Raw genomic sequence first — 24,243 nt, 5'->3', positions numbered from 1 at the left:
GCAGTACAATGGCCCACACAACACACCTTATGCCCAGCGGCTAGATTTGGGGTGGGTTGTTGTAGGTGAGGTATGTCTTCGGGGAGCACACAAACAAACAAAGGTGAACGTTTACAAAACAAATGTGTTACCAAATGGCCGCACTTCCTTTCTTGAACCCTGTATGAGCGCAATTCAGGTGAAAGAGACGTTTGTTGCCCCCAAACGACAAACTGCTGCCTTCAGCGACATTGAAGTATCCTCACTCAGACCAACCGACACTCTTGGGCTTAACGTCTTCCAAAGGAGCCCTGACGATGACAAACCAGCCCTGTCTATTGAGGACAAAAGGTTTCTTGAGACCATGGACAGAGAAGTGTACATGGACAACGACAACCACTGGGTGGCGCCTCTGCCCTTCCGTAGCCCACGCCCCCACCTTCCCAACAACAGAGAACAGGTTCTGAAACGCCTCACTGTTTTGAAACGGACTTTAGACAAAAAGACAGACATGAGAGAACAATTCATTGAATTCATGCAAAGAATCTTTGAAAATGACCAAGCAGAAATTGCGCCAGAGTTAAAACCAGGTGAAGAATGTTGGTACCTGCCAATATTCGGAGTGTACCATCCTCAGAAACCGGGAAAAATCCGTGCAGTATTTGATTCAAGTGCACAGTTTAAAGGTATCTCACTAAATGACACTCTCCTACGGGGACCAGATTTAAACAATACACTGCTCGGAGTTTTACTGCGCTTTAGAAGAGAACAAGTGGCAGTTACTGTCGATGTTGAGCAGATGTTTTACTGTTTTCGAGTCAAAGAGTCCCACAGAAACTACCTCAGGTTCTTATGGTTCAAAGACAATGATCTGAGTAAAGAAATAACTGAGTTTCGCATGAAAGTCCCAGTTTTTGGGAACAGTCCTTCCCCGGCCATTTCTATCTATGGACTGAGACGAGCAGCTGAGTTAGGGGAAGCGGAGCACGGCTCAAACGCAAAACAGTTTGTCTTCCGCAACTTCTATGTGGATGATGGACTTGCTTCTGTGCCCAATGAAAGCGAAGCCATTGAACTCCTAAAAGCAACAAGGAACATGTTGGCGGAGTCAAACATTAGGCTTCACAAAATCGCGTCTAATGTCAGTCAAGTAATGACTGCATTCCCTCCCGAGGAAAGAGCCTGAGTGAGTTGGAACTTAGAGAATGACTGTTTTACTTTCCGAGTAGCAAAAGACACTAAGCCGTTCACTCGCCGGGGTATACTTTCTGTTGTCAACAGCCTGTACGACCCCCTGGGGTTTGCCGCCCCTGTCACAATTCAGGGCAAAGCACTGTACAGGGAGCTAACTCTAGAGCAACAAGAATGGGATGAGCCGTTACCAGCAGACAGAGGGGCAGAGTGGACCAAATGGACCGAATCACTCACTGTTCTTGAAAGTTTACAGATTCAGAGACCCTTTGTTCCCGTTACATTGTCCCACACTCAAACACGAGAGCTATGCGTCTTCTCAGACGCTTCGACAATGGCAATAGCAGCTGTAGCATATTTCAGAGTGACTGACAGTAATGGTCATTGCCATGTTGGGTTTGTTATGGGCAAGTCCAAGTTAGCGCCATCTTCCGCCCACACTGTTCCCCGCTTAGAACTGTGCGCAGCTGTATTAGCAGTGGAACTGGCTCAGACAGTCATTGATGAAAGTGACATTCAGTTACATGCTGTGAGGTTTTACACAGACAGTCGAATAGTTCTTGGGTACATTCACAACAGCACTCGCAGATTCTATGTGTATGTAGCAAACAGAGTTGCACAGATTCGCAAATCTACAAACCCAGAGCAGTGGTGCCATGTAGCCACAGACCAAAACCCAGCAGACCATGGTACCAGGTTAGTCCAAGCATCTCACCTGCAATACACTACCTGGCTTTCTGGTCCACAGTTCCTAACACAGTACAATACAGAACAATGCAAGGAAATTACAACCTTTAATCTTGTGGACCCATCGGTTGACATAGAAATCCGCCCCCAAGTGACTGCTTTAGCAACAAAAGTCATTGAAAACAGACTTGGCTCTCACAGATTTGAACGTTTTTCAACATGGAAATCTTTAGTCAGAGGAATAACGACTCTTCTACACGTCGCAAGGTCCTTTTGCAAGTCGTCTCAAACAAATGTTACGGAACTCTCACAGGCAAAAACAGTCATCATTAAGTGTGTGCAACAGGAGAGCTATGGAGAGGAAATTGAAAGACTTTCAAAAGCAAAAGAAATCCTCTCACATAGTCCCCTCGAACAGCTTGACCCTTTTATTGATGAAGACGGGTTGTTAAGAGTAGGGGGACGTTTGCAATCAGCTGATCTTTCAAAAATAGAAAAGCACCCCTTGATAATCCCGAGTTCTCATCACATAGCAGTCCTCTTGATCAGACACTATCACAACAAGGTAGCTCACCAAGGGCGTCAGTTCACTGAAGGCGCATTGCGCACTGCTGGACTTTGGATTGTAGGAGCTAAGAGACTCATTTCCAATATAATCCACAAATGTGTCACTTGTAGGAAACTCAGAGGCCGCTTAGAAGAACAAAAAATGGCCAGTTTACCTGCTGACAGACTTACTGTCGACCCACCGTTCACTCACGTGGGTCTGGATGTTTTTGGACCTTGGAATGTCATATCCCGTCGCACAAGAGCTAACAGTGCTGAAAGAAAAAGGTGGGCTGTGATGTTTACTTGTCTTTGTACTAGGGCGGTCCACATAGAAGTTGTTGAGTCGATGTCTACCTCCAGCTTCATAAATGCTCTACGCCGATTCCTGTCAATTAGAGGGCCTGTCAAGCACCTCAGGTCAGATCAAGGTACGAACTTTATAGGTGCCTGCAAAGAGTTGCAAATCAACACTGAGGATCCAGAGATAAAAGCATACTTGCTGGATCAAAGCTGCAAATGGACTTTCAATGCTCCACATTCTTCTCACATGGGAGGGGTGTGGGAGAGGATGATTGGACTTGTCCGCAACATCCTTGACGGCTTGCTTGTGAAAAACTCAAACACACGCCTCACACATGAGGTACTGGTCACTCTAATGGCTGAGGTCATGGCCATAATGAACGCCAGACCCTTAGTCCCTGTATCATCTGATCCTGAAACACCAGAAGTTCTCTCACCCGCAATGCTTCTCACTCAGAAGGCCAGTCCAGTGTTGGCACCCCCTGGTGACTTTGAACTCAAAGACCTTTACAAAACACAGTGGTGTCAAGTTCAGGGTCTCGCAGACTGTTTCTGGAAAAGGTGGAGGCAAGAGTATCTTGCTACACTGCAAACTAGACGGAAATGGAAAGGAGATAAACCTAATGTGAAAGTGGGTGACATTGTTTTGTTAAAAGACAATCAAGTCAAGCGTAATGAATGGCCTGTCGGTATTGTAGTTAAGGCTATTGCCAGTGATGACAAAAGAGTAAGAAAGATTGAAGTCAAAATTGTGAAACAAGGTTCTGCTAAAACGTATCTTAGACCTGTCACTGAAGTAAGTTTACTTCTGTCTGAGAAGGTTGTTTAAGAGTAATCAATAGTGGTACATTCATTAATATACCAGGCGGGGAGTGTACTGTTAATCACATGTCTCCCAATGCTAAATGCCTTAATATTATATAGTTGTTTGCTGCCCCCTAGTGGACGGATTTAATTTTGTTTTTTTTTGCTACGTGCAGTCAGTAACAGCATGGCCAGTCTACGGTGCAGTTCAGGTGTCAGTGTCTCTTCGACAGTTTTCAGCCTTGGAGTATCTTAGTCCGTAAGTCACAAAATATGCATGTTGTAATGTTTTGCTTTCTAAAAAGTGTAAATTGTTGTCGATTGGCAAAAGTGTTCTGTTAGCTACTGTTTAGCTCCTGTGTAATAAGCTACTTCATGCTAACTATACCACATTTTTACCACATAATTAATTCATATTGTGTGCAATTTGTGCGTTATTTTCTTTATAATGGTACACTGTCTGTACAATTTATTCATACACAATTTTATGTGTTTTACAGTTTTACAAAAAAATATTACTGCCTGATGCCAGTAAAGACACAGCAACTCTACATGGCCTCCGGAGTCTTTTTTGTTCGCTATCTGTCTAACCCTGGTAGTGACACCATCGTGAGGACAGAATATAAATAACTGATATAAATGACCAAGAGGAATAAAAAACTACATGATCTGAACCAAATGTACCTTATCCTATTCTTATATGTCAAAGGAACAAGTCTGGTCTATATCTCCATTAATCAAAATGTAGCAGTAGTAACGTGTGGGGAGGTGAATATGGAGAGCTGGTGTGTGAGATGGGCTTCTCTAACACCTAAGTCATCGAAATGAATCTTTTTTATTTTGTTTTTGTTTGTTTTACTTTTTTAACACACCTTTTTTTTCATTGTTTTTTTTGTCACTTTTCTGTTCCTCTTTGGGGCTTTTTTTTCAACGTTTTTCTCACATTTTCATTGCCCTTTTGTTGCATTTTCATCTCATTTGACACTCTTTTCAAGAAGCTTTTAGATTTGGGTAATGGATGTTAACTGGAGAAAATGTGCTTGGTTAAGGTGAGGGTTTAGAGGTTAACCAGGTTTTAACAAACATCAGTTACATATGAAGTTGAAACCAGTTTTCTTTTTTCTTTTTTTAAATCTGCGTGATCTTGCACTGAGAGCCCAGGTGACAATTCTAAATGGAGAATATTATGAATGAAAGATTTCCTGTTTGTGTGCGGCATGAGAGGCTGTCACTCAAAGTAAAGAAACGTCATCCACTAGAGGTTTGTTATGTTTGAGGTTGGGGAGTCACACAGGCGCATTGAGTTGCCTAGGCGCATTGAGTTGCCTTGTGTACGAAATGCGCGGTATAAATAAAGTTGCCTTGCCTTGCCTTGCCACAGGTGAACTGAGGAGGGTCTGGAAACGTTTAATATCTCACTGTATATGAGATTTTGGATTGATCCTTTTAATCATATCATATTTCTTTAAAAGAGAGTGTAACCTAACACCTTTGGATTTCTTTTCTTTGCCAGAGTCTTCAGGCCCTGCCTACTTTAACCTTCGAACAGGAATCCAGTTGAACAGGATATTATTATTATAAGGAAGAGCTGAAAGTATTTGAAGACGGCGAGAGTGTTCACCAGGTAAGTTAACTTGTCCATGATTAGAAATGTTGTTAATGTTTTTGTAAAGTACTGTGTGGGAATGTACAGCAAAGTATTGTACTCTGTGCTATATTCTATACTGTTTTCATGGGAAAGGTTTCTATTTTTACTAGAGAAGTGCATCAGTTAAGTTAGCTCCACTGGATCAACTCATTTACATGTTTGGGTTTTTCATTTAATCTATCGAAGACATTAATGACACTTATTATCAGCCTGTGGTACAAGAAGCTACATAATACTAGAGAACAAATATAATTCTTTGGGGAAGTTGTTAAAGATAAGTCTCCGGGAATCACCTGTGTTTACAAATCAGAACAAATCACTTATTTGCAAACACACTAATCCTGAAAAACTTACAGTGGAAAAAGTGATAACCACAAACTGATTAGATAATAGGTCTAGTAAGATTCACTCATGAACAGATACAGCCTCAGAATCGTCTAATAAATGTGCACTGTCACAATAATAACCTCAATAATAATAACTTGGTGGCGCCGACTTAACATGTCTGTTTAGCAAAACACAGAGCCCCACTCCCTCCTCAAGTATGCATGAGCTAGAAACTAATAAGTAGTGCTGCAAACACACCTCACTTCCTACTTTCTCCAGTTCAGCATTACCCAAATCTACAAAACTCATCTACATGGACAATTGTCGTCCCCTTTTTTTTTTCCATTGCTTTTTAATGTGTTTTTGTCACTTTTCTGTGGAGAAACTGTGGTTGGTTTAGGTGGAGGTGAAGAGGTTAAACAATGTATCTGGTTCGTCCAGTGTTATTGTTATATCCATATTAAATCAGTGAAATAAATAAATGACAGTGACTCTAATCTGTTTAGGCTTAGCACTTATTTAAAAAGCCTATTTAGCCCAACAACTCTGCTATGTATATGTATATGTGTTTGGTGTATTATTGCACATAAAGTATCACATTATAAAAAGTTATAGTGTAAGTTGTAATATGGTAAATAGTTATTTTGTTTATTAATAACAGGCCTGACTCATTTTCTTTCCTCAAGAGGAAGATGGAGGAGGGTCCTGGGCCCAGCTGTGACTCCATCAAGAGTGACCGCTCCATGGGTCTTCCTATTGCTGGGTTGCAGGTGACATCACAGCGTTCTAAAGGCCAATACTATAGTATGGAGGAAAAATTATTTTGTTTTTGAGGATATTTTTGGTCTTGTACAGAGAGATCATGGACCCAGCGAATGATATTAATGATCATTTTTGTAATTCATACATTTTCTTTTGAACTATGACTTGTGAAAGTGTAATGCTGTTAATAGGAAAAACTGGCCCCTGCCCCCCGCTGGGCCCGATGACATCATCATATTCTAGAACCTGCAACCCAGCAATTGCCATCAATGATAAACATTCTTCCACTGGTTTCAAGTGAGTCCATCAAAAATACTAAATAGTTATTTTTTTAATTAAATGTACCCTGCATTATAGTGTGCCAAAAACACCTCCCACTGGTCCCAGATGTGAGTCCATCAAGAGTGACCGCTCCATGAATCTTCCTATGGCATTCAAAGATAAACGTTCTTCCTCTGAATTGTGAGTTCATCAAAATTATTTTCAGGTGTATTTTTTTAATATATATTTTACTAATCGTACCCTGCATTATAGTGTGCCAAAAACACCTCCCACTGGTCCCAGATGTGAGTCCACCAGAAGTAGCCGCTCCATGGGTCTTCCTGTTGCCTTCAATAATGAACCTTCTGTTGAGCCTCGGTGAGTTTCTGGTTCTGAAGTCCTGGAGAGATAAATACGTACATGTCTTGATCCACAAAAGAAATGTCATAATCACAATAGCTCATTGATACAATAATCAAAACATTCTTGCAAAACAACAGCAGAATTGCACCAATGGTAAATCGACCTGGTGCTTCCATCTACATTAGACACTCAAACCAATGTGGCCTCGATTAGTTTAGTTTCACAATTTCACACATACAATCAGGAAATAAACTTATCATCATGTAATGCCTCATTATGGAAAAATGGAAACTTGAAAAACTTAAAGCTTCTCAACAGGGGTCCATCACCCACCGCCCTGATCAAACATGACACTGCACAGCTTGAATCAAGGATAGTTCACAGCTAGTGCCTGTTGATATAATTTCAAGTGCATATGATCCATTAGACACATTTTTTGCTAAAACATGTTATACACAATTATATTTAAGTCTTTAGTTTGGCCATTTTTGTGATGTTTATAGTTTCACTTCCTTATAGGACACTGACAGGAAGTGACATAGATGAAAGAAAACAGTTTTAACCTGTTGCCGTGCTGACATTGTTAAAGGGGCTAGATGCAAGTTAGCTATTTCATACTCACTACTGCCACCTCAGGCCAAATGTGTAACTGCGCCTTCTATATTAAGCTCGTGCATGACGGCAGTTTGGACCCGAAGTGACACTTTCTGACAGTGCAGGATTTTAGAGGCAGTTGTGGTGAACAGGTCTGAGCTCATTCTACACATGAGGACATGGAGGAACATGAGGAAAATACTTAGTTTTAGGCAAGGCAAGGCAAGTTTATTTGTAGAGCACAATTCATACACAAAGCATTTCAAAGTGCTTTACAGTTGCATAAATACAAGAAAGGAAATAGATTTTTTTTAAAAACATCAACATAAAATTAATCAATTACAGTAAAAGGCGAGAGTGCAGATAAAATACTTTCATTCATACGCTCGGGCAAAAAGAACTGTTTTCAGCCTGGATTTGAACATTGTCAGAGTTGAGGCCTGTCTCACATCCTCGTGAAGACTGTTCCAGATTTTAGCTGCATGAAACTGAAACGCAGCCTCACTGTGTTTAGTCCTGACTCTGGAACCACCAGGAGGCCCCTCCCTGAAGTTCTCAGGGCCCGAGATGGTTCATACGGCTGTAACATGTCAGAGATGGACTTTGAAAAGACTTGTAACAAGCAGAGCTGTTTTAAAGTCTATTCTCTGAGTGACAGGAAGCCAGTGCAGAGACCGGAGCACTGGACTAATATGGTGGTATTTCCTGGTTCTTGTCAGGACTCGAGCAGCAGCGTTCTGGATGTTCTGCAGCTCTGACAGCTCGTTTAGAGAGGCCAGTGAGCAGCCGGTACAGTATCTAACCTGCTGGAGACAAACACATGGATAAGTCTCTCTAAGTCTGGTTTTGACACTATTCCTCTGATCTGAGCCATGTTTTTCAGATGGTAAAAAGCTGCTGATGTGATTGCTTTGATGTGGCTGTTTAAGTTCAGGTCTGAGTCCATGATCACTCCTAGATTTCTAACCTGATTTTTTGGTTTTAGAGAGAGAGACTCAAGGTGACTGACGACACTTTGTCTTTGTGCCTGTGGGCCAAAAACAATGATCTCAGTTTTGTCTGTGTTTAGTTTTAAATTTTAACATTTTAAACTCTCTATAGTCCCTTTAAGTCAATGTGAAAGAGTCAAACTGATCTGGAACTTTACCTTTATCTATGTCACTTCCTGTCAGTAGCCTAAAAATAAAAATAACTTTTCTGCCCAACATTTCTTCATTAAAATTGCTTCTTCACTGAAATAAAATGATAATTGTGCAGCTGATGAACTTACAACTGACGTTATCCTTCTCAATAAGTCAGTAAAACCTGTCATATCCACTTTAATGAGAGGGCGGACTAATATGTGCTGATTGGCTCGCACTCCTGCACAGATACAGCAACAGCTCAGGTGACTTTATGACAGACACACACATTAATTTACAGTATTTGTAGAGCACAATTTATACACAAGGCAGTTTACAGGGCTTCACAGCAAGGGCTTCCCGGTGTCAGAACGTTACAAGAAAGCATAAAACATCAAAAACTTAAGGTCGAACGCGACTTTTAACCAGGTGTCGGACTGCCTCGGACTTTTGTCTTTTTTGCCTTTACTTAAGTTTCGATCCTGACCTCCTTTACAGACAATTCTACCCACTGAAAAATTCATATAATAGAATTGCAACCATTTTCCTTTCCAGCACCAACCAATATCTCATCCGACCCACAGAATCAGTGGAGCTGTACAGGATGGCTTTCAACAGTCTTACAATGTGTATCAGCAATAGCAAAAAACAATCTATCATCAATAATCAATCTATAATCAAATACATTGCATCTGTTTACAAGTGAGATTCAAGACAGAAAAGTTTGTACAAAACAACATTTGTTTTTTGTGGATTTACAACATTCTGAACAGAACACAGGCCTACAGAGGAGCAGGTACATAACGATTTTGACTGAATATGAACTTCATTTCACTGTGTGTCATCAGTCAAACAGAACATCACGATTCAGGACTTGAACAGTCGACTCAGACTGAGCTGGACGCCATATTTAAGGTCTGCACTTTACCAAATGTGTCTCGCTTCTTTTCTCTCAGGTTTGTCCTTTGATTTTGTGACTGTTTATTCTCATTTTAGCGGCTGGAGAAAACACTTGCGGCATTTGTCAAAGATGAACTGAAGAGGTTCCATAAAGTTCTGTGTTCAAATGACCCAGAATGCTTTGATAGAGAGGAGGAGGAGGAGGAAGAGCAGAATAACCGAGAGGCTTTTCTCAAGATAACTCTGGATTTCCTGAGAAGGATGAACCAGGAGTCACTGGCTGAGCGTTTACACAGCAGTAAGTCCACAGTCAGGCTCACTGTGTCAGGGCGAGTGATGACGATCACAGTGTTTTTGTGTTTCAGAAAGTCCTTCAGGAGTTTGTCAGAGCAAACTGAAGAGTCTCCTGAAGCAGAGGTTCAGCTGTGTGTCTGAGGGCATCAGTAAAGAAGGAAAACAAACCCTCCTGAACCAGATCTACACAGAGCTCCACATCACAGAGGGAGGGGCCTCAGAGGTCAACCAGGAACATGAGGTTAGACACATCCAGGCTGCGTCCAGGAAAAGATTCACATCTGAATCTACTATCTTATGTGAAGACCTCTTTAAAGGCCCTGCCCCCAAAATAAGGAAAATAGGAAGGCAGTCACCCCCTGTCAAGAAACAGGTGATAAAGAAACCACGTAGAGTGAAAAACATGTTTAAAAAGAATACTTCTGGACTCAAAACAGGAAATACAAAAAAGCAAGAACTGAATAGAACAGAAGAGCAACCGGAGCTGACAGAGGAACCAATCAGAGCAGAGCAGACAGAGGAACCAATCAGAGCAGAGCAGACAGAGGAACCAATCAGAGCAGAGCTGACAGAGGAACCAATCAGAGCAGAGCAGACAGGGAGGCGGGGGCCAGTCAGGACGGTGCTGACGAAGGGCGTGGCTGGCATCGGGAAAACGCTGCTGACTCAGAAGTTCAGTCTGGACTGGGCTGAAGGCAAAGCCAACCAGGACATCCAGCTGCTGTTCCCCTTCACTTTCAGAGAGCTCAATGTGCTCAGAGACAGACAGTTCAGTCTGATGGAGCTGCTGCACCACTTCTTCAGTGACGCTAAAGGACTGTGCAGTTTAGAACATCTAAAGGTGCTCTTCATCTTGGACGGTCTGGACGAGTGCAGACTTCCTCTGGACTTCAGCCGGACCCGGGTCCTGACTGAGCCCACAGAGAGCGCCTCAGTGGAGGAGCTGCTGGTGAACCTCATCAGGGGGAACCTGCTTCCCTCCGCTCGCCTCTGGATAACCACACGCCCCGCGGCGGCCAATCAGATCCCGGCAGAGTGCGTCTCCATGGTGACAGAGGTGCAAGGGTTCACCGACCCACAGAAGGAAGAGTACTTCAGAAAGAGGTTCAGAGACGAGGCCACAGCCGTCATCTCCCACATTAATAAATCTCTAAGTCTTTACATCATGTGCCACATGCCAGTTTTCTGCTGGATCCTCTCCTCAGTCCTGGAGCATGTGCTGAAAGAGAAAGAGGGAGAAGAGCTGCCTCATACCTTCACACAGATGTACATCCACTTCCTCGTGGTCCAGGCTAAAGTCAAGGGCCTCAAGTACGATGGACGCTCTGCAACAGACTCTCCCTGGAGTCCAGAGACCAGGGAGATGGTGCAGGCTCTGGGAAAACTGGCCTTTGAGCAGCTGCTGAAAGGAAACCTGATCTTCTACGAGTCAGACCTGAGCGAGTGTGGGCTGGACGCTGCAGAGATCGCTCGTTACTCTGGAGTCTTCACACAGGTCTTTAGAGAGGAGCCAGGCCTGTACCAGGACAAGGTCTACTGCTTCATCCATCTGAGTGTGCAGGAGTTTCTGGCTGCGCTTCACGTCCATCAGACCTTCTTCAGCTCTGGAGTTAACCTGCTGTCCACACAACAGACCTCTGAGAGCCCTGAGGATGAGTTTGTAGCCTTCTACCGCTCTGCTGTGGACCGTGCTTTAGAAAGTCCAAACGGACACCTGGACTTGTTCCTGCGCTTCCTCCTGGGGCTGTCTCTGCCGTCCAATCAGAGTCTGCTGCCAGTTTTACTGACTCAGACAGAAAGTAGCCCTGAGGTGAATCAGAAAACTATTGAGTACATCAAAGAAAGGATTGGTGAGGGTTTGTCCACTGAGGGAAGTATCAACCTGTTCCACTGTCTGAATGAACTGAACGACCACACACTGGTTGAACAGATCCAGGAAAACATCTCAGAAGAACGTCTGTCTGACATGACTCCTGCTCTGTGGTCCGCTCTGGTCTTCATCCTTCTGTCCTCAGACACTGACCTGGAGGTCTTTGATCTGAGGAAATACTTTGCTTCACCAACAGCTTTTTTGAAGCTGCTGCCAGTCATCAAAGCCAGCAAAACGGCCATGTGAGTGACATCATTTTATTCTCAACTATTAAAACCCTTGTGGGTCAGTGAGGTCACGGACCTTAGAGGGTGTGGTCGCTGCATTGTGAAGTACAGAGTCAGAGTCTAAAATGTGTGAGGGCCTCAAGGGGCTGGAATAACATCAAGTTGACTTCGGTCACGAGTTTGTACACCATGTGTTGTACATGTTTTATATTTTATCTTTTTTATTTTGCCTAGTACTCCGGAATGGAAAGAGATAGAAACTTACAGATTTTTGTTTTGGAATCTACTATATTTTGTTGGCCTAACAAACAATACATAATTGACCTCGGGCTCCTGAAGGCAGATCACCCTCCCCGGCCCCACCGTGTATGTTCTTGTTTCTACGAACAAGAACTCTGGAACTGTACGTGACAGACTTCCTGTCTTTGTTTTGGAATGTACTCATTCCTCACTTTCAAAGGTCTCACGGAAACAAACAACAACAAATTAAATAGTTCTACAAATCCATGTCAAAGGTAAAGCGACGTGAACGCCTGGATATTTTGCTCTTTTTGTCAAAAATAAACATTCCTCCTGTACAACCTTTATTAGCATCTCCTTATCACTAGGGCCACTAAAAACATTGTTCTCATCTGATCCCTTCTCTACTTAGTTTTTCCATTTAATTCCCTTTGTTTTTCAGAAAACGCATATATGCCTGACTTTTGCCTTTTTTTCTCATTCCATCAAGTTTATTACATGTTTATTACATGTTTATTACATGTTTATTACAGTCCTATGACCCCACTACAGCATAATTATGACATAAATATCAACTGTCCTGAAAACAAAGATGTACAGGTGTATAGGGTATGAGGGTTTATTAATCAATTAATTTGTTAATTAATTAATTAATAGGTTGTAGATTAGCCTTAAAATTGAATGGGGCACCAGTTCAAAAAGCGAACAAAATAAAAGTAAGAATAGGAGGCTAAACTACAGATTTATCTGAAGGAAGTGAGGTCTTGGACGTACACATGGACCCTTAGTCTGAAATAATAAACACAGACATTACCAAAGCAAACTGTGGTTTATGGAGGTTTAATGATCAAAATCAATTAACAGACGGCATTAAATATTAAAGTGCAAACAGGATAACCTAGAAGGCTAACAGGATGAATAATCAGATAAACTGCTAAACTGGCGTTTAGCTTGACAAGCTAGGCTCAAAATGGCTGCGCTGAAAGCTCAGCGATCAAAAATGTTGTTGTCTTGTAGGAAAAATGCAAATGTTCTTATAAGAAGTAACTGATAGTTACAAAATCACGTCAAATGACGGCTCAAACTTAAAGATTCTTTGGTCCATCTGAGACAAAGAGAGGTCAGAGTTCAGCGGGGGATGTGGCCATGTGCTCATCCCTTCCTGCAGTCTCCCTTCTCCGTCTGTCCAACTCCAACTCTCACAAGAAGCTGTTCTTTTTCTCTTCTTTCTAGTTTCTTTTTTTCATTTCTATTGTGATAAACACATTAATAACTTCACAAACTTTCCAAATGTATTACCGATATTTCCACAGTATGTATGTACATTGCATCTTTGTTGACCTGGGGAAGAATTCATCATTAGAACAGATTAGTTGAGTTCATTCTCACTGTCCATGAATTAAAGAACTGGCTTATTACTCAAATCGGATGTTTGAGATTCAGTCTTTAGTCCAATTCGAAGGTCAATAAAGAGTTCTCATCTCTGGTTGTGAAGGTTAAAGGATAAGATCAACACTTCATTTGTCCTGAACTGTGTTAGATCCATTCACAAGACAGGAACTGAAGGAATTTCGAGGCCATAAAATTGTCTGGAGGTTTTGGAGTGGTGGTTTAGCTCATCTCTGGTATGTGGTAACCATGGCGAAGGGCATAGGTCACCCACACACGCTACAGGTGTATATATCACTTAATAGTCCATTATAAGGGGATGTTTTTGATCAATAAAACAAAAATGAACCAGGTGAGACCCACAAGAATCAGGGTTTTTACATAAATGTTACACATGTTTCATTTGATCTGTAAACAAACCCACTAATATCTGTCAAATAAGCAATTACACAATTTTACAGAATCAAATACTTGAAATATACTTGCATGTATAACTTTAAAACCTAAACACCTGTAGAACAGCAAAGAGTTTTCCTTTATTGATTGTTTTTAAGACTTTTATCAGTATAATGGCCGACTCAATAGGAGGTGGAAACGTTCAGGTTTTCAGTGTGAGGCTATATTTAAATTCATGATGTCCAGGTGAGCTGTGGTGGCCCTGTGTTCTGGTGCCTGTAATAATAATTAAACTAATCACTGGAGCTGTAGAGTTGAAAACCACTGGGGACACAATTTGAGAACCACCAATATCAGAGTTTATTTTTTGAAAAGTCTTTATGGCTCCACCTCAGTTCTGTTATGAGGCAGGAAGATGGAAAAGTGTGGAAGCAACAGATAAGTTCCATAATCATGAATAAAATTCAGAGACCGTGACTGTAATTATGAAATACTAATCAAGGGTGGTCTGCATTATTGATTGACTGCGGAATTCTTCCGCAGTCAATTATTGGTTTTCATGTTCTTTATTATTATTCCTCTTCCATCTTTTTCCCGATTTTCTAGAGCTTTCAGCACCTTCATGCTTTGTGCAATTTATGCAAGTTATGCATCAAAACGTTCCGCATGTTGAGGAGAAGGTGCTGTTACTTTTGTTCCTCATGTTGAGGAGAAGGTGCTGTTACTTTTGTTCCTCATGTTGAGGAGAAGGTGCTGTTACTTTTGGGACTTCTGCAACTTACGTTTTTTCCGCAATCGGCCAAAATGTCGGAGATTTTTCCCATTGACTTATAATGGGGCTGCCGCAAATCCATGCTTTTCTGCACTTTTTTCTGCATTTTCTGCAATTTCTGCACTTTGTGCATGTTCAGCTTCTGCAACTTGTGGGTTTTGAGAAAAAATTGGCCTTCTGCAGATTTCCAGTTTTTTTATACGAGAGTTTGAAATTTTTGCATTGGTGTGTATGTGTGAATCCAGCCAATGGGGGAGACTCCAGGACTTTCAGCCATTTGTGCTTCTGCCAATCAAGCACTTTCAACAGTTTGACCAGTTTATGGAATTTAAAAAGTTTATGCAATATTAACAATTTATGCAAAGTAACCACTTTATGGGATTTAACAAGTTAATGCATTTTAAAGCGTTTATGCAACTTAAGAGTTTATGCCATTTAGGATTTATGCATTTTAAAGAGTTTATTCAATTTACATAATTTATGCAAATTAACCCATTCATGCATTTTACCAGTTTATGCAGTTTATACAGTTTATGCAACATGACATTTTATGCATTTTACCAGTTTATGCAAATTTGATTATGCAAATTAAGCAATTTACGCAATTTGAAGAGTTTATGCAATTTCTGCATTCGCTTCCCGCATTTCCGCAGTCAATCGCAATGGCGCAGCCATTGCATTTCTAGTTATGTTTTAAGGCTGTATTGACACTGACTTCAGTTAATGTAGTTATTATAATGTCCTGTATTTCAGTTTGAGTCACTGTTCTCTGTTCGAGAGCTCCTGTGGCCAACTGGCCTCAGTCCTCGGCTCAGAGTTCTCCAGTCTGAGGAACCTGGATCTCAGTAACAATGGCCTTCATGACTCGGGAGTGGAGGTGCTCTGCTCTGGACTGATGAGTGTCAACTGCAGACTGGAAACTCTCAGGTGAGGAAAAAATAGATTGATTTGCCTTTTTAAAATCATGTCTGTGTTAGATACAGGACTATCTACTAAAACAGCAAATAATATACAGAACCTTCAGAGGATTTTATGTTTTACTCACAGGCTTAGAAATGGTCATTTAGCATCTCTATTAACATAATGTAAGTGCACATGCGAAGAATTATGAAAAACAGACTCAAATATTTCTATATCTTATTTCTGTGTAAACTTTAAATCATCTTTTGCTCCATTTTAGAAACATTTTCAAATATGAGTCATTTTGACTGAGTTGTTTTGAATTGGAGACATTTGACGTCTTATCCAGGGGCATCTTCAGCCCTGACGTTCCCTGGTCTGGAAAGTGGATTTTGCTTTTTGCTGCTCGTTTATTTCCTCTGAAACGTCTCAGTTTTTTTTTTCAGCTTCATTTTTCTTTCACAATTTAAAAACTGGATAAATCAGATTCCTGAGATTTAAGAATAAAACAGTTTAATTCACTTTCCACAACTAATGTAATGTCCCTGCTGTATTAACACTATACTGTATATTATTATACTATACTGAATTTCAGGTAATATTAATTATTATTATGTAAGTGTCTGGTCATAGAAAATATACAGTATTTACTGCACAAAGACAATAAACATTGAAGTATTTCTGGGTTTTGTTCCAAAGGCCGATATTATTTAATACATTTTGTGGATTTTGTCGTGAAAATGTAATGAAATCAATGAGAAAAACATCATCACATTATAAGATTTCGGGCTCATCTAAATGGAGCTGGGTACCCATTTTTATTTGTTTTCAATACCAGTACTTTAACAATACTTAGTTTACGATACCGATACCTGAACAATACTTTTTTCAATAACGATACTAAAGTATTTGTCATTTAGAACCAGAAAACAGAACAATAATGATAATAATTTATTTCATATTTCTTTTCAATTTGTTTCATTTATTTGAGTTGAAACAAGTCACTTCCTTTAATGTCGTCTCTGGACCAACAGGCGTCACAACTTGATCTAAAGACATCATTTTTTCAGTATCTGTTTTTGATACATTTATTTTCTCGATATCAGACTAGTGTTGTTTAACGATACCCAGCCCTACATCTAAAGTGGTGGATCTGCTGCTATGGTAAAGCCTATACACAAGTCAGGAGACAAGCTCCAGGTCTCTAACTATCGACCTGTAAGCATCCTTCCTACTATCTCCAAAATCTTTGAAAAAGTTGTTGCAGCGCAGCTTGTGGAACATGTTGATTACACTGCTGCATTACATCCTCTCCAGTTTGGTTTCAGAAAACGATACTCAACGGAGACTGCACGCTGCTACTTAATAGAGGAAATAAAGTCCAGTCTGGATAGTGGAGGAGTTGTAGGGGCGATATTTCTTGACTTGCGTGAGGCCTTTGATACAGTAAATCATGAACTACTCATAGATAAGTTAACACATTTCTCCATAAGCACAAGTACAATAAAATGGATTCAATCTTACCTCAGTGCAAGGCAACAGTGTGTATCAGTAAATAATGTATCATCTCCCTTACGAGCATGCACTATGGGTGTGCCGCAGGGTTCTATATTAGGGCCCTTGCTGTTTTCTCTTTATATTAATGACTTTCCATCTGTTTGTATAAATGCCAAAATGATAATGTTTGCTGATGACACTGTGGTGTATATTCATGGGAAAACTGTTAAAGAGGTTACCCAAAAGTTAACCGAGGAAATGAAAAACATTTCTATTTGGTTGAAAAACTCTCATTTAACCTTGAATATCGACAAAACGGTTTCTATGTTTTTCACAAATCGCTGTAAATCCTCACTATGTGAGACTGGACCAAAAATCAGCATTGAAGGTCAGGAAATCTCAAATGTAGAGCAAATTAAATATTTAGGACTCATTCTTGACCCAAATTTAAATTTCAAAAAACATATTAAAAAATTAACCAATACGTTGAAATTTAACATAGCGAATTTTAGATATATTAGAAACTCTTTGACTATACACTGTGTTCCAAATTATTATGCAAATTGGATTTTTGTGTCAAAAAGGTAAAAAAAAAAGCAATAATAATGAAACTCATGGATGGTGTCGTGTCTTGGGGCTCTATGAATCACTGACATTAATCTCAGACCTGGGATGATCAGTTTCAGATTAAGCCCAGTTAAGGGAAAAACTACTGAAAAAGAATGTTCCACTTTATTAAGCAGATCATCATTTTCAAGCAATATGGTAAAGAAAAAGGGACTTTCTGCTGATGAAAAGCGTGAAATAGTTTAATGCCTTGGTCTAGGTATGAAAACCTTCGATATTTCATGAAAGATTAAGTGTAATCATCGAACTGATAAGAGATTTGTGGATGATTCAGACACACTCGGGTTTGTGCAGATAAAGGCACAATATGGACGGTTTCTGCCAGACAAACACATCAGATTAGGAGAACAGATGCCACAAAGCAGCAGACAGGTATTTGAAGCTGCTGGTGCCTCTGGAGTCTCCCGAACATGAAGGTGTAGGACCTCCAGAGGCTGCAGTTGTGCATAAACCTTCTATCCGGCCTCCCCTAAACTGTTCATTGAAGCTGATGAACAGAAACGGCTGCAGTGGCTCAGAAATACATGAGACTCATTTTCAAACAGTCTTGTTCACTGATGAGGCCGTGCGACCCTGGATGGTCAAATCAATGGAGTAGTGAATGGAGGTGAATGACCACAATGTCCCAACAAGGCTGTGACGTCAGTAAAGAGGGGGCGGAGTCATGTTTTGGGCCAGAGTCATGGGGAGAGAGCTGGTCGGCCCCTTTAGGCCCTTTTAGGCTCCCTGAAGGTGTGAAAATGACCTTTGAAATATATCTGGAGTTTCTGACTGACCACTGTCTTCTCTGCCACAAAAAGAAGAGCCGTGTTTTCCCGAACAGGATCCTCTTCATCATGACAACGCACCATGTCCTGCTGTAAAGAAAACCTCTGCATCACTGGCTGCTATGGGCATAAAAGGAGAGAAACTCATGATGTGGACCCCCTCCTACCCTGACTTCAACCCTATTGAGAACCTTTGGAGCCTCAACAAAAAAAACTTCTCTGAGGGTGGGAGGCAGTTTTCATCCAAACAGCAGCTCTGGGAGGTTATTCTAACATCCTGCAAAGAAATCCAAGCAGAAACTGTCCAAAAACTCACAAGTTTAATGGATTTAAGAATTTTGAAGCTGCTTCACACAAGGGCTCCTATGGTAAAATAACTTGACCTGTTAATATTTTTTTGATTGAAAAAGCTTTTGATTTCAGTAAATATGACCTCCTAATGCTACAAATACAACAAATGACCATTTTCAGTTAATTACGAGCTTTAAAATGTATTGAAACGATGAGTTGCAGAATAATTTGGAACAGTGGATTTTGAGGTTTTTACTATATTTATTTTTGAAAAAAATACTGTTTTCACTAGGACATTTTTTCCACCACATTTAAATGATCCTCTACCAGTTACAGACTTAAAAATTATGCTGACTCTCATTTGAGTCGACAATTTAGAAAATCTTAGAAAAATGTCATTTGCATAATAATTTGGAACGCACTGTAGATGCTTCTAATCTTTATCTAAATGCGATGATAATCCCGCACTTTCGCTACTGCATGACGAGTTGGTCGCAGGCCTGTAAAACAGCCTTAAGGCCCCTGGAATCATTGTACAAAAGCTCTCTGAAAGTTCATGACAAAAAATCTCGATTATATCATCACTGTCATATTCTTAAAAAACATAGTATATTAAGTTTTGAAAACATAATCATATATTCAAATCTCTGTCTGTTCAAGATAATTAATGGTTCTGCAGCTCCTCCATTAAAAAAGTTTATTTCACTGAGCTCAGAAATGTCATCTGGAGCCACTCGGTCGACTGTGGGGGGCGAGTGTCGGACCCCCCAGTGTAAACCAGGACCCCCCAGGGTAAATCAGGACCCCCCAGTGTAAATCAGGACCCCCCAGTGTAAATCAGGAACCCCCAGTGTAAATCAGGACCCCCCAGTGTAAATCAGGACCCCCCAGTGTAAATCCGCAGCTCCGCTTTCTCCAGTGTGGCGTCAAACAGTGGAATATGTTCCAACAGAGCTAAACCACATGTGTGAATTTTAACACTTTTTCGCACCAGGCTAAAAAATGGCTTATTTTAAAACAAACGTGTTCCCATAATGTCCTGTAATTGGTGTGTGTGCAACAGTGCAATGTAATGCTTTGGAATGAATGAAGTGTGTGTTGATTTTAATGCTGTTTTTGGGGAAATGTATTATTCTGTATTAGTATTTTTATGACTTTGTTGACATCAGTGCCCAGGGACGACAGGTGGAAATTAGCACAAGTGCTATAACCTTATACAGCATCTCTCCCTTTGAGGTTAATGTATATTGTACACTGTCCCTGTTCAAAATAAAAAAAAAATACTGTATGTTCTGGTGCTGAAAATTCCCACAATCTGAAGCCTGATTATTATTTTCTTTCAGTCTGAGATGGTGTTACCTGACCCAGACCGGCTGTGGTCCTCTGTCCTCTGTCCTGGAGTCCTCCAGTCTGAGGCTCTTGGATCTCACTTTCAACGGCCTGAAGGACTCAGGAGTGAAGCAGCTGTGTTCTGCACTGAAGAGCTCCACCTGCAGACTGGAAACCCTGAAGTAAGAACAAAGTATTAATCAAACATTACATCACATCAGGCCATATGTAGCTCCATTCTGGAGGTTTGGAGGAAACATGTAAACTCCACACAGAAAGCACCGCCCAGGAATTTAACCTGGGACTTTCTAGCTCTGAGGCATAAGTGCGAACCACTGCACCACTGTTACAGAAAGTCCTTTATACTGATCAACATCATGTCCATGTTTTTGAATAATGTCCTTTATCCATAAACATAGACCTGTCAACTTTTACCCAGATGTAACAGATCAGTGATGATAAAGCAAACAAACTGCTATTATTATTATTATTATTATTATTATTATTATTATTATTATTATTATTATTATTATTATTATCATCATTATCATTATCATTATCATTATCATCATTATTATTATTATTATTTCCACTTACTGACTAAAGGTAAGTGCCTCTTTAAAGGCCTGTTACCGCCTGTGTTTATGTCCTTGTGTTTCTCCAGATTGGTTCTTTGTGAACTGTCCCAGAGCTGCTGTGGTCCTCTGGCCTCAGTGCTTTGCTCAGAGTCCTCCAGTCTGAGGAACCTGGATCTCAGTAATAACGACCTCCGGGACTCAGGAGTGGAGCTGCTGTGTGAGGGAATGAAGAGCGCCCCCTGCAGACTGGAGACACTCAGGTCAGGACAGAGTTAGTTTGTACAGAATTAAGATGGTTTTTGCTGCTGTTTAGTTTCTAAATCTGTTTGACAATTTTCAGGAAACAAAGACAAGAAAGTTTAATGTAATGTCATGTCTTTGAACGAACATCCAGCAACTTTGTCAACCTTAAACATATTCACGTAATGTGAAGAAGAACAAAAGGGCATGGATTGTTTTTTGTTTAGTTTTTTACTAAATATACAGTAAATGGTGTGAGGTGTCAGTCTGATAGATCATTAGAGCCGACCTACCTGAAATAATCCTCTGTGTTTTGTTCTATTAACATTTTACAAACTGTTATTAGTGATTTTTCCAGTCAGAATTTAAGAGGCTGATGTGACACTGTCTCTCCAGATTAAGTTGCTGTATCCTGTCAGAGAAGTGCTGTGGTCCTCTGTCCACGGTCCTCAGTTCAACAAGTCTAACTCTCCTGGATCTCAGTGTCAACGACCTCCAGGACTCAGGAGTAGAGCTGCTGTGTTCTGGACTGAAGAGCGCCCCCTGCAGACTGCAGACCCTCAGGTGAGTCTGATCCTGTGACTTTCAGGTTTTAAGCAGTGCCTCGATGCCACTGAAATCGAACTCTCTCCTGGTCACAGTTTGACAGTTCAGTTCCTGCTTTGACCCAGAAATGTCTCAGAGGGAAGAATTGTCTTGTAAATCAAATGTGTGGTTTTAGTCTGTCTGGATGTCTGGTCTCTGAGACGGGCGGAGATGCACTGGTCTCAGCTCTGAGCTTTCCCTCCTCCAATCTGAGAGAGTTAGACATGAGCTACAACCATCCAGGACCCTCCGCTGAGCTCCTGAGCGCTCTACAAAACCAGCCCCACTTCTGCCTGGACTCTCTCAGGTGAGAAGCCCGTGAGGTTCTGTCACATCAACTTCACTTCAATGAGGGCAAATTGTTTTATAATCAAAACTCAGTTTCTATGCACACAAAAATATGAACTGTGATAAATATGGGATTTTAATTTTCAGCTTTCCAGGTATAAGACGACCAGCTCTACCATCTGAGCCGCTGTTACAAAGAATATTTTACTACTTAAGTCTTTCATTCAAACATTCAAATTGTGATTTGATTTGAGCTCTGCTCTATCAGTGACTGTTTCCCAAATAAACAGCAGGATGATCTGAATAACTGTTGCTGTTTTTCTCATAAGTCGCCAAAATACTTGGTATTGTCAGTTCTGTGTTTATTCCTCACTGTGACATAAACTGTAGTAGTACAGGATACACTTTTGGACTTTGAGCAATGACCATGTTTCATTGTGTTTTAGGATGAAACCTTCCGGTGCCAAATACTTAACTCCAGATCTGCACAAGTGTGAGTTTCTGGTTCACAGAACTTCTACCATTCAACAGGTCTAGTGATACGTGTCAACTATCATCAACTTGCTTCACTGTGTTTGTTTGTGCCTCAGATTCCTGTGACCTGGTCCTGGATGTGAACACAGCTCACAGAGCGCTCCGTCTGTCTGAGGACCTGAGAACAGTGAGTCATGTGGAGGAGGAGCAGCCGTACCCAGATCACCAGGACAGGTTCGACTGTCGGCCCCAGGTCCTGACCTCCACTGCTCTGGGGAGACGGTGCCTCTGGGAGGTGCAGTGTGACGGCTGTGGAGAGGATGACCCTGGGTGGGTGAACATTGCTGTGTGTTATAAAAAACTGAAGAGAAAAGGAAACGGTAAAGAATGTGTGTTTGGGCGAAATGATGAATCCTGGACTCTGAGTGTGTTTAAGGGGCGATACTCTGTTCGTCACAGAGGAAAGAAGTATCGAGTCCGCTCTTCTGCATCACAGCGAGTGCGCGTGTATTTGGATGTTGATGCTGGAATATTGTCTTTCTATGAGGTGTCCCCTGATGATGAATGGTGTGGCATCTTTAGTTTCTGCGCCACTTTCACAGAAACTCTGGTGGCTGGGTTTGCATCCTACTGCAGTTCTTTCAGACTGATTTGAACTCCTGTCTTCAGCTGAACTCAAGGCACAAAAGCATCAAGTGTGACGTTCATTTATTGTAGCAGCGACAAAGGAAATGCAAGATTATAAAGTTAATAAACTAAGAGTCGTCATAAACTGAACAGATCAGTTGTTTTCAACATTAATTTCAGACAAATTGTAAATAATATAAATAAATAAACAAACCATAAAACTGTAAAAATGTGTCATGAGTCTTTCTCCAGAAGCAGCGCATGGTTTTGTGTGTGGTGGAGTTTGCAGGCGCGAGAGCCCGGTGGTCGACTGGTGGAGGGGTTGGTGAAAGCAGACTGGGCTTTATTCATTGAAGTTTTCATTTTGGCTTCAGTCCCACAGCCTTATAGCCTGGCTACAGCCTTTGAATTTCAAGAACAATCCTATAGGTCTATTGCCTGTTATATCAATAACATTTATATTCACAGTTTGGTTTATAATCTATTTAATTGTCTGAATCCTCCGCTTCTGCTAAAAAATACATTATACCCACTAGAAACCTGAAGACTACACCACTGGGCTAATAATCACTACGCGTGTCCTCGTCCTGGCGCCTGCAGCTGCATTTCCCCGTGTTCGCGATGCTTTTCCGCCGGCTTCAGTGTCGCTGCCACAGGGCCAGGACGGCACGACTCGCAAAAAACATCAAACATGTCTGAAAACCTTGCGACCGTGTGATTTTCACTTGTACGTTCGTTGTGAGCAGCTATTCGTGGCTCGTGGCCCCCTGGACACTGCACGACAGAAACGCACAGTGTCTGCCCAGCTTTTTAAGATCGTTTTCCGAGCAGAATCTCCTCACGGATATGTCGGAGCAACCATTTGCTCCGTGGCAAAACGAGCGATCGCTGTTATTGTTACTTCCACAATTTTCGCCGGATGTTTTGGTGAATGGTCGGCTACAACTGATGCCTCCAGGCCTCTAAATCGGTTTTATAAAATGATAGATCTGTTACAGCGCAAGAGAAGCAATGCCCTGTTTATGGACATTATTTTTGCTGATCATAGGATTTTAATAAAATGTTTGTCAAATATGAAAATGTAAAATGCCAACCACGGCCAACTATGTGACGACATCGCGATTGCTCGAATATAAAGCATCACTGATCTCTGCATGTGTTGCCCCATTTTAAAAAGTATCCTATGTGCATAAGGCTGGAGGGAAGCCATCAAAATCTCATAAAACTTGCCGAACAAGTGTTGGAGCGGCTCTGAGCTCAGGTCTCACTGCTGGTGTCGCAAATAATAATAGTAATGCCAAACTAGAGCCAAAACAAACACATTGAAGTATGAAAGATTTCTTTATTTAATTCAAGTTTAGAAAGG

At 41.1% G+C, this 24,243-nt stretch overlaps 2 protein-coding genes across 3 annotated transcripts in view; both read left to right on the top strand.

Annotated features, from left to right (window-relative positions):
• LOC306968112 (NACHT, LRR and PYD domains-containing protein 12-like) overlaps positions 1-23,050 on the top strand; it is a 65,904-nt gene extending 42,854 nt beyond the window's left edge. Inside the window, exon 9 of one of the 2 annotated variants that reach the window (XR_013793233.1) lies at positions 22,998-23,050. Coding sequence is in view for 1 of the 2 variants with exons in the window: in XM_079563412.1 (XP_079419538.1) it covers positions 5,024-5,048 (25 nt within the window). In the remaining variant the exon portion in view is untranslated. Of the gene's footprint in view, positions 1-5,023; positions 5,135-22,997 lie in introns of those variants that run through there. The other variant, XM_079563412.1, reaches the window with a different exon arrangement.
• The window catches only part of LOC306968366 (NACHT, LRR and PYD domains-containing protein 12-like), a gene marked incomplete at its 5' end in the record, with an annotated part of 63,947 nt that continues 45,881 nt past the window's right edge, over positions 6,178-24,243 (top strand). The window contains 6 exons of the mRNA XM_079563710.1: positions 6,178-6,255; positions 9,583-9,784; positions 9,852-9,929; positions 10,218-11,892; positions 15,428-15,601; positions 20,100-20,267. Of these exons, the coding sequence (XP_079419836.1) occupies positions 6,178-6,255; positions 9,583-9,784; positions 9,852-9,929; positions 10,218-11,892; positions 15,428-15,601; positions 20,100-20,267 (2,375 nt within the window). The remainder of the gene's footprint in view (positions 6,256-9,582; positions 9,785-9,851; positions 9,930-10,217; positions 11,893-15,427; positions 15,602-20,099; positions 20,268-24,243) is intronic.

This window comes from Gobius niger, assembly GCF_951799975.1.
Source record: "Gobius niger genome assembly, chromosome: 9".
In the NCBI taxonomy this organism is placed as follows: Eukaryota; Metazoa; Chordata; class Actinopteri; order Gobiiformes; family Gobiidae; genus Gobius; species Gobius niger.
This window is presented reverse-complemented; position numbering and strand designations above follow the sequence as displayed.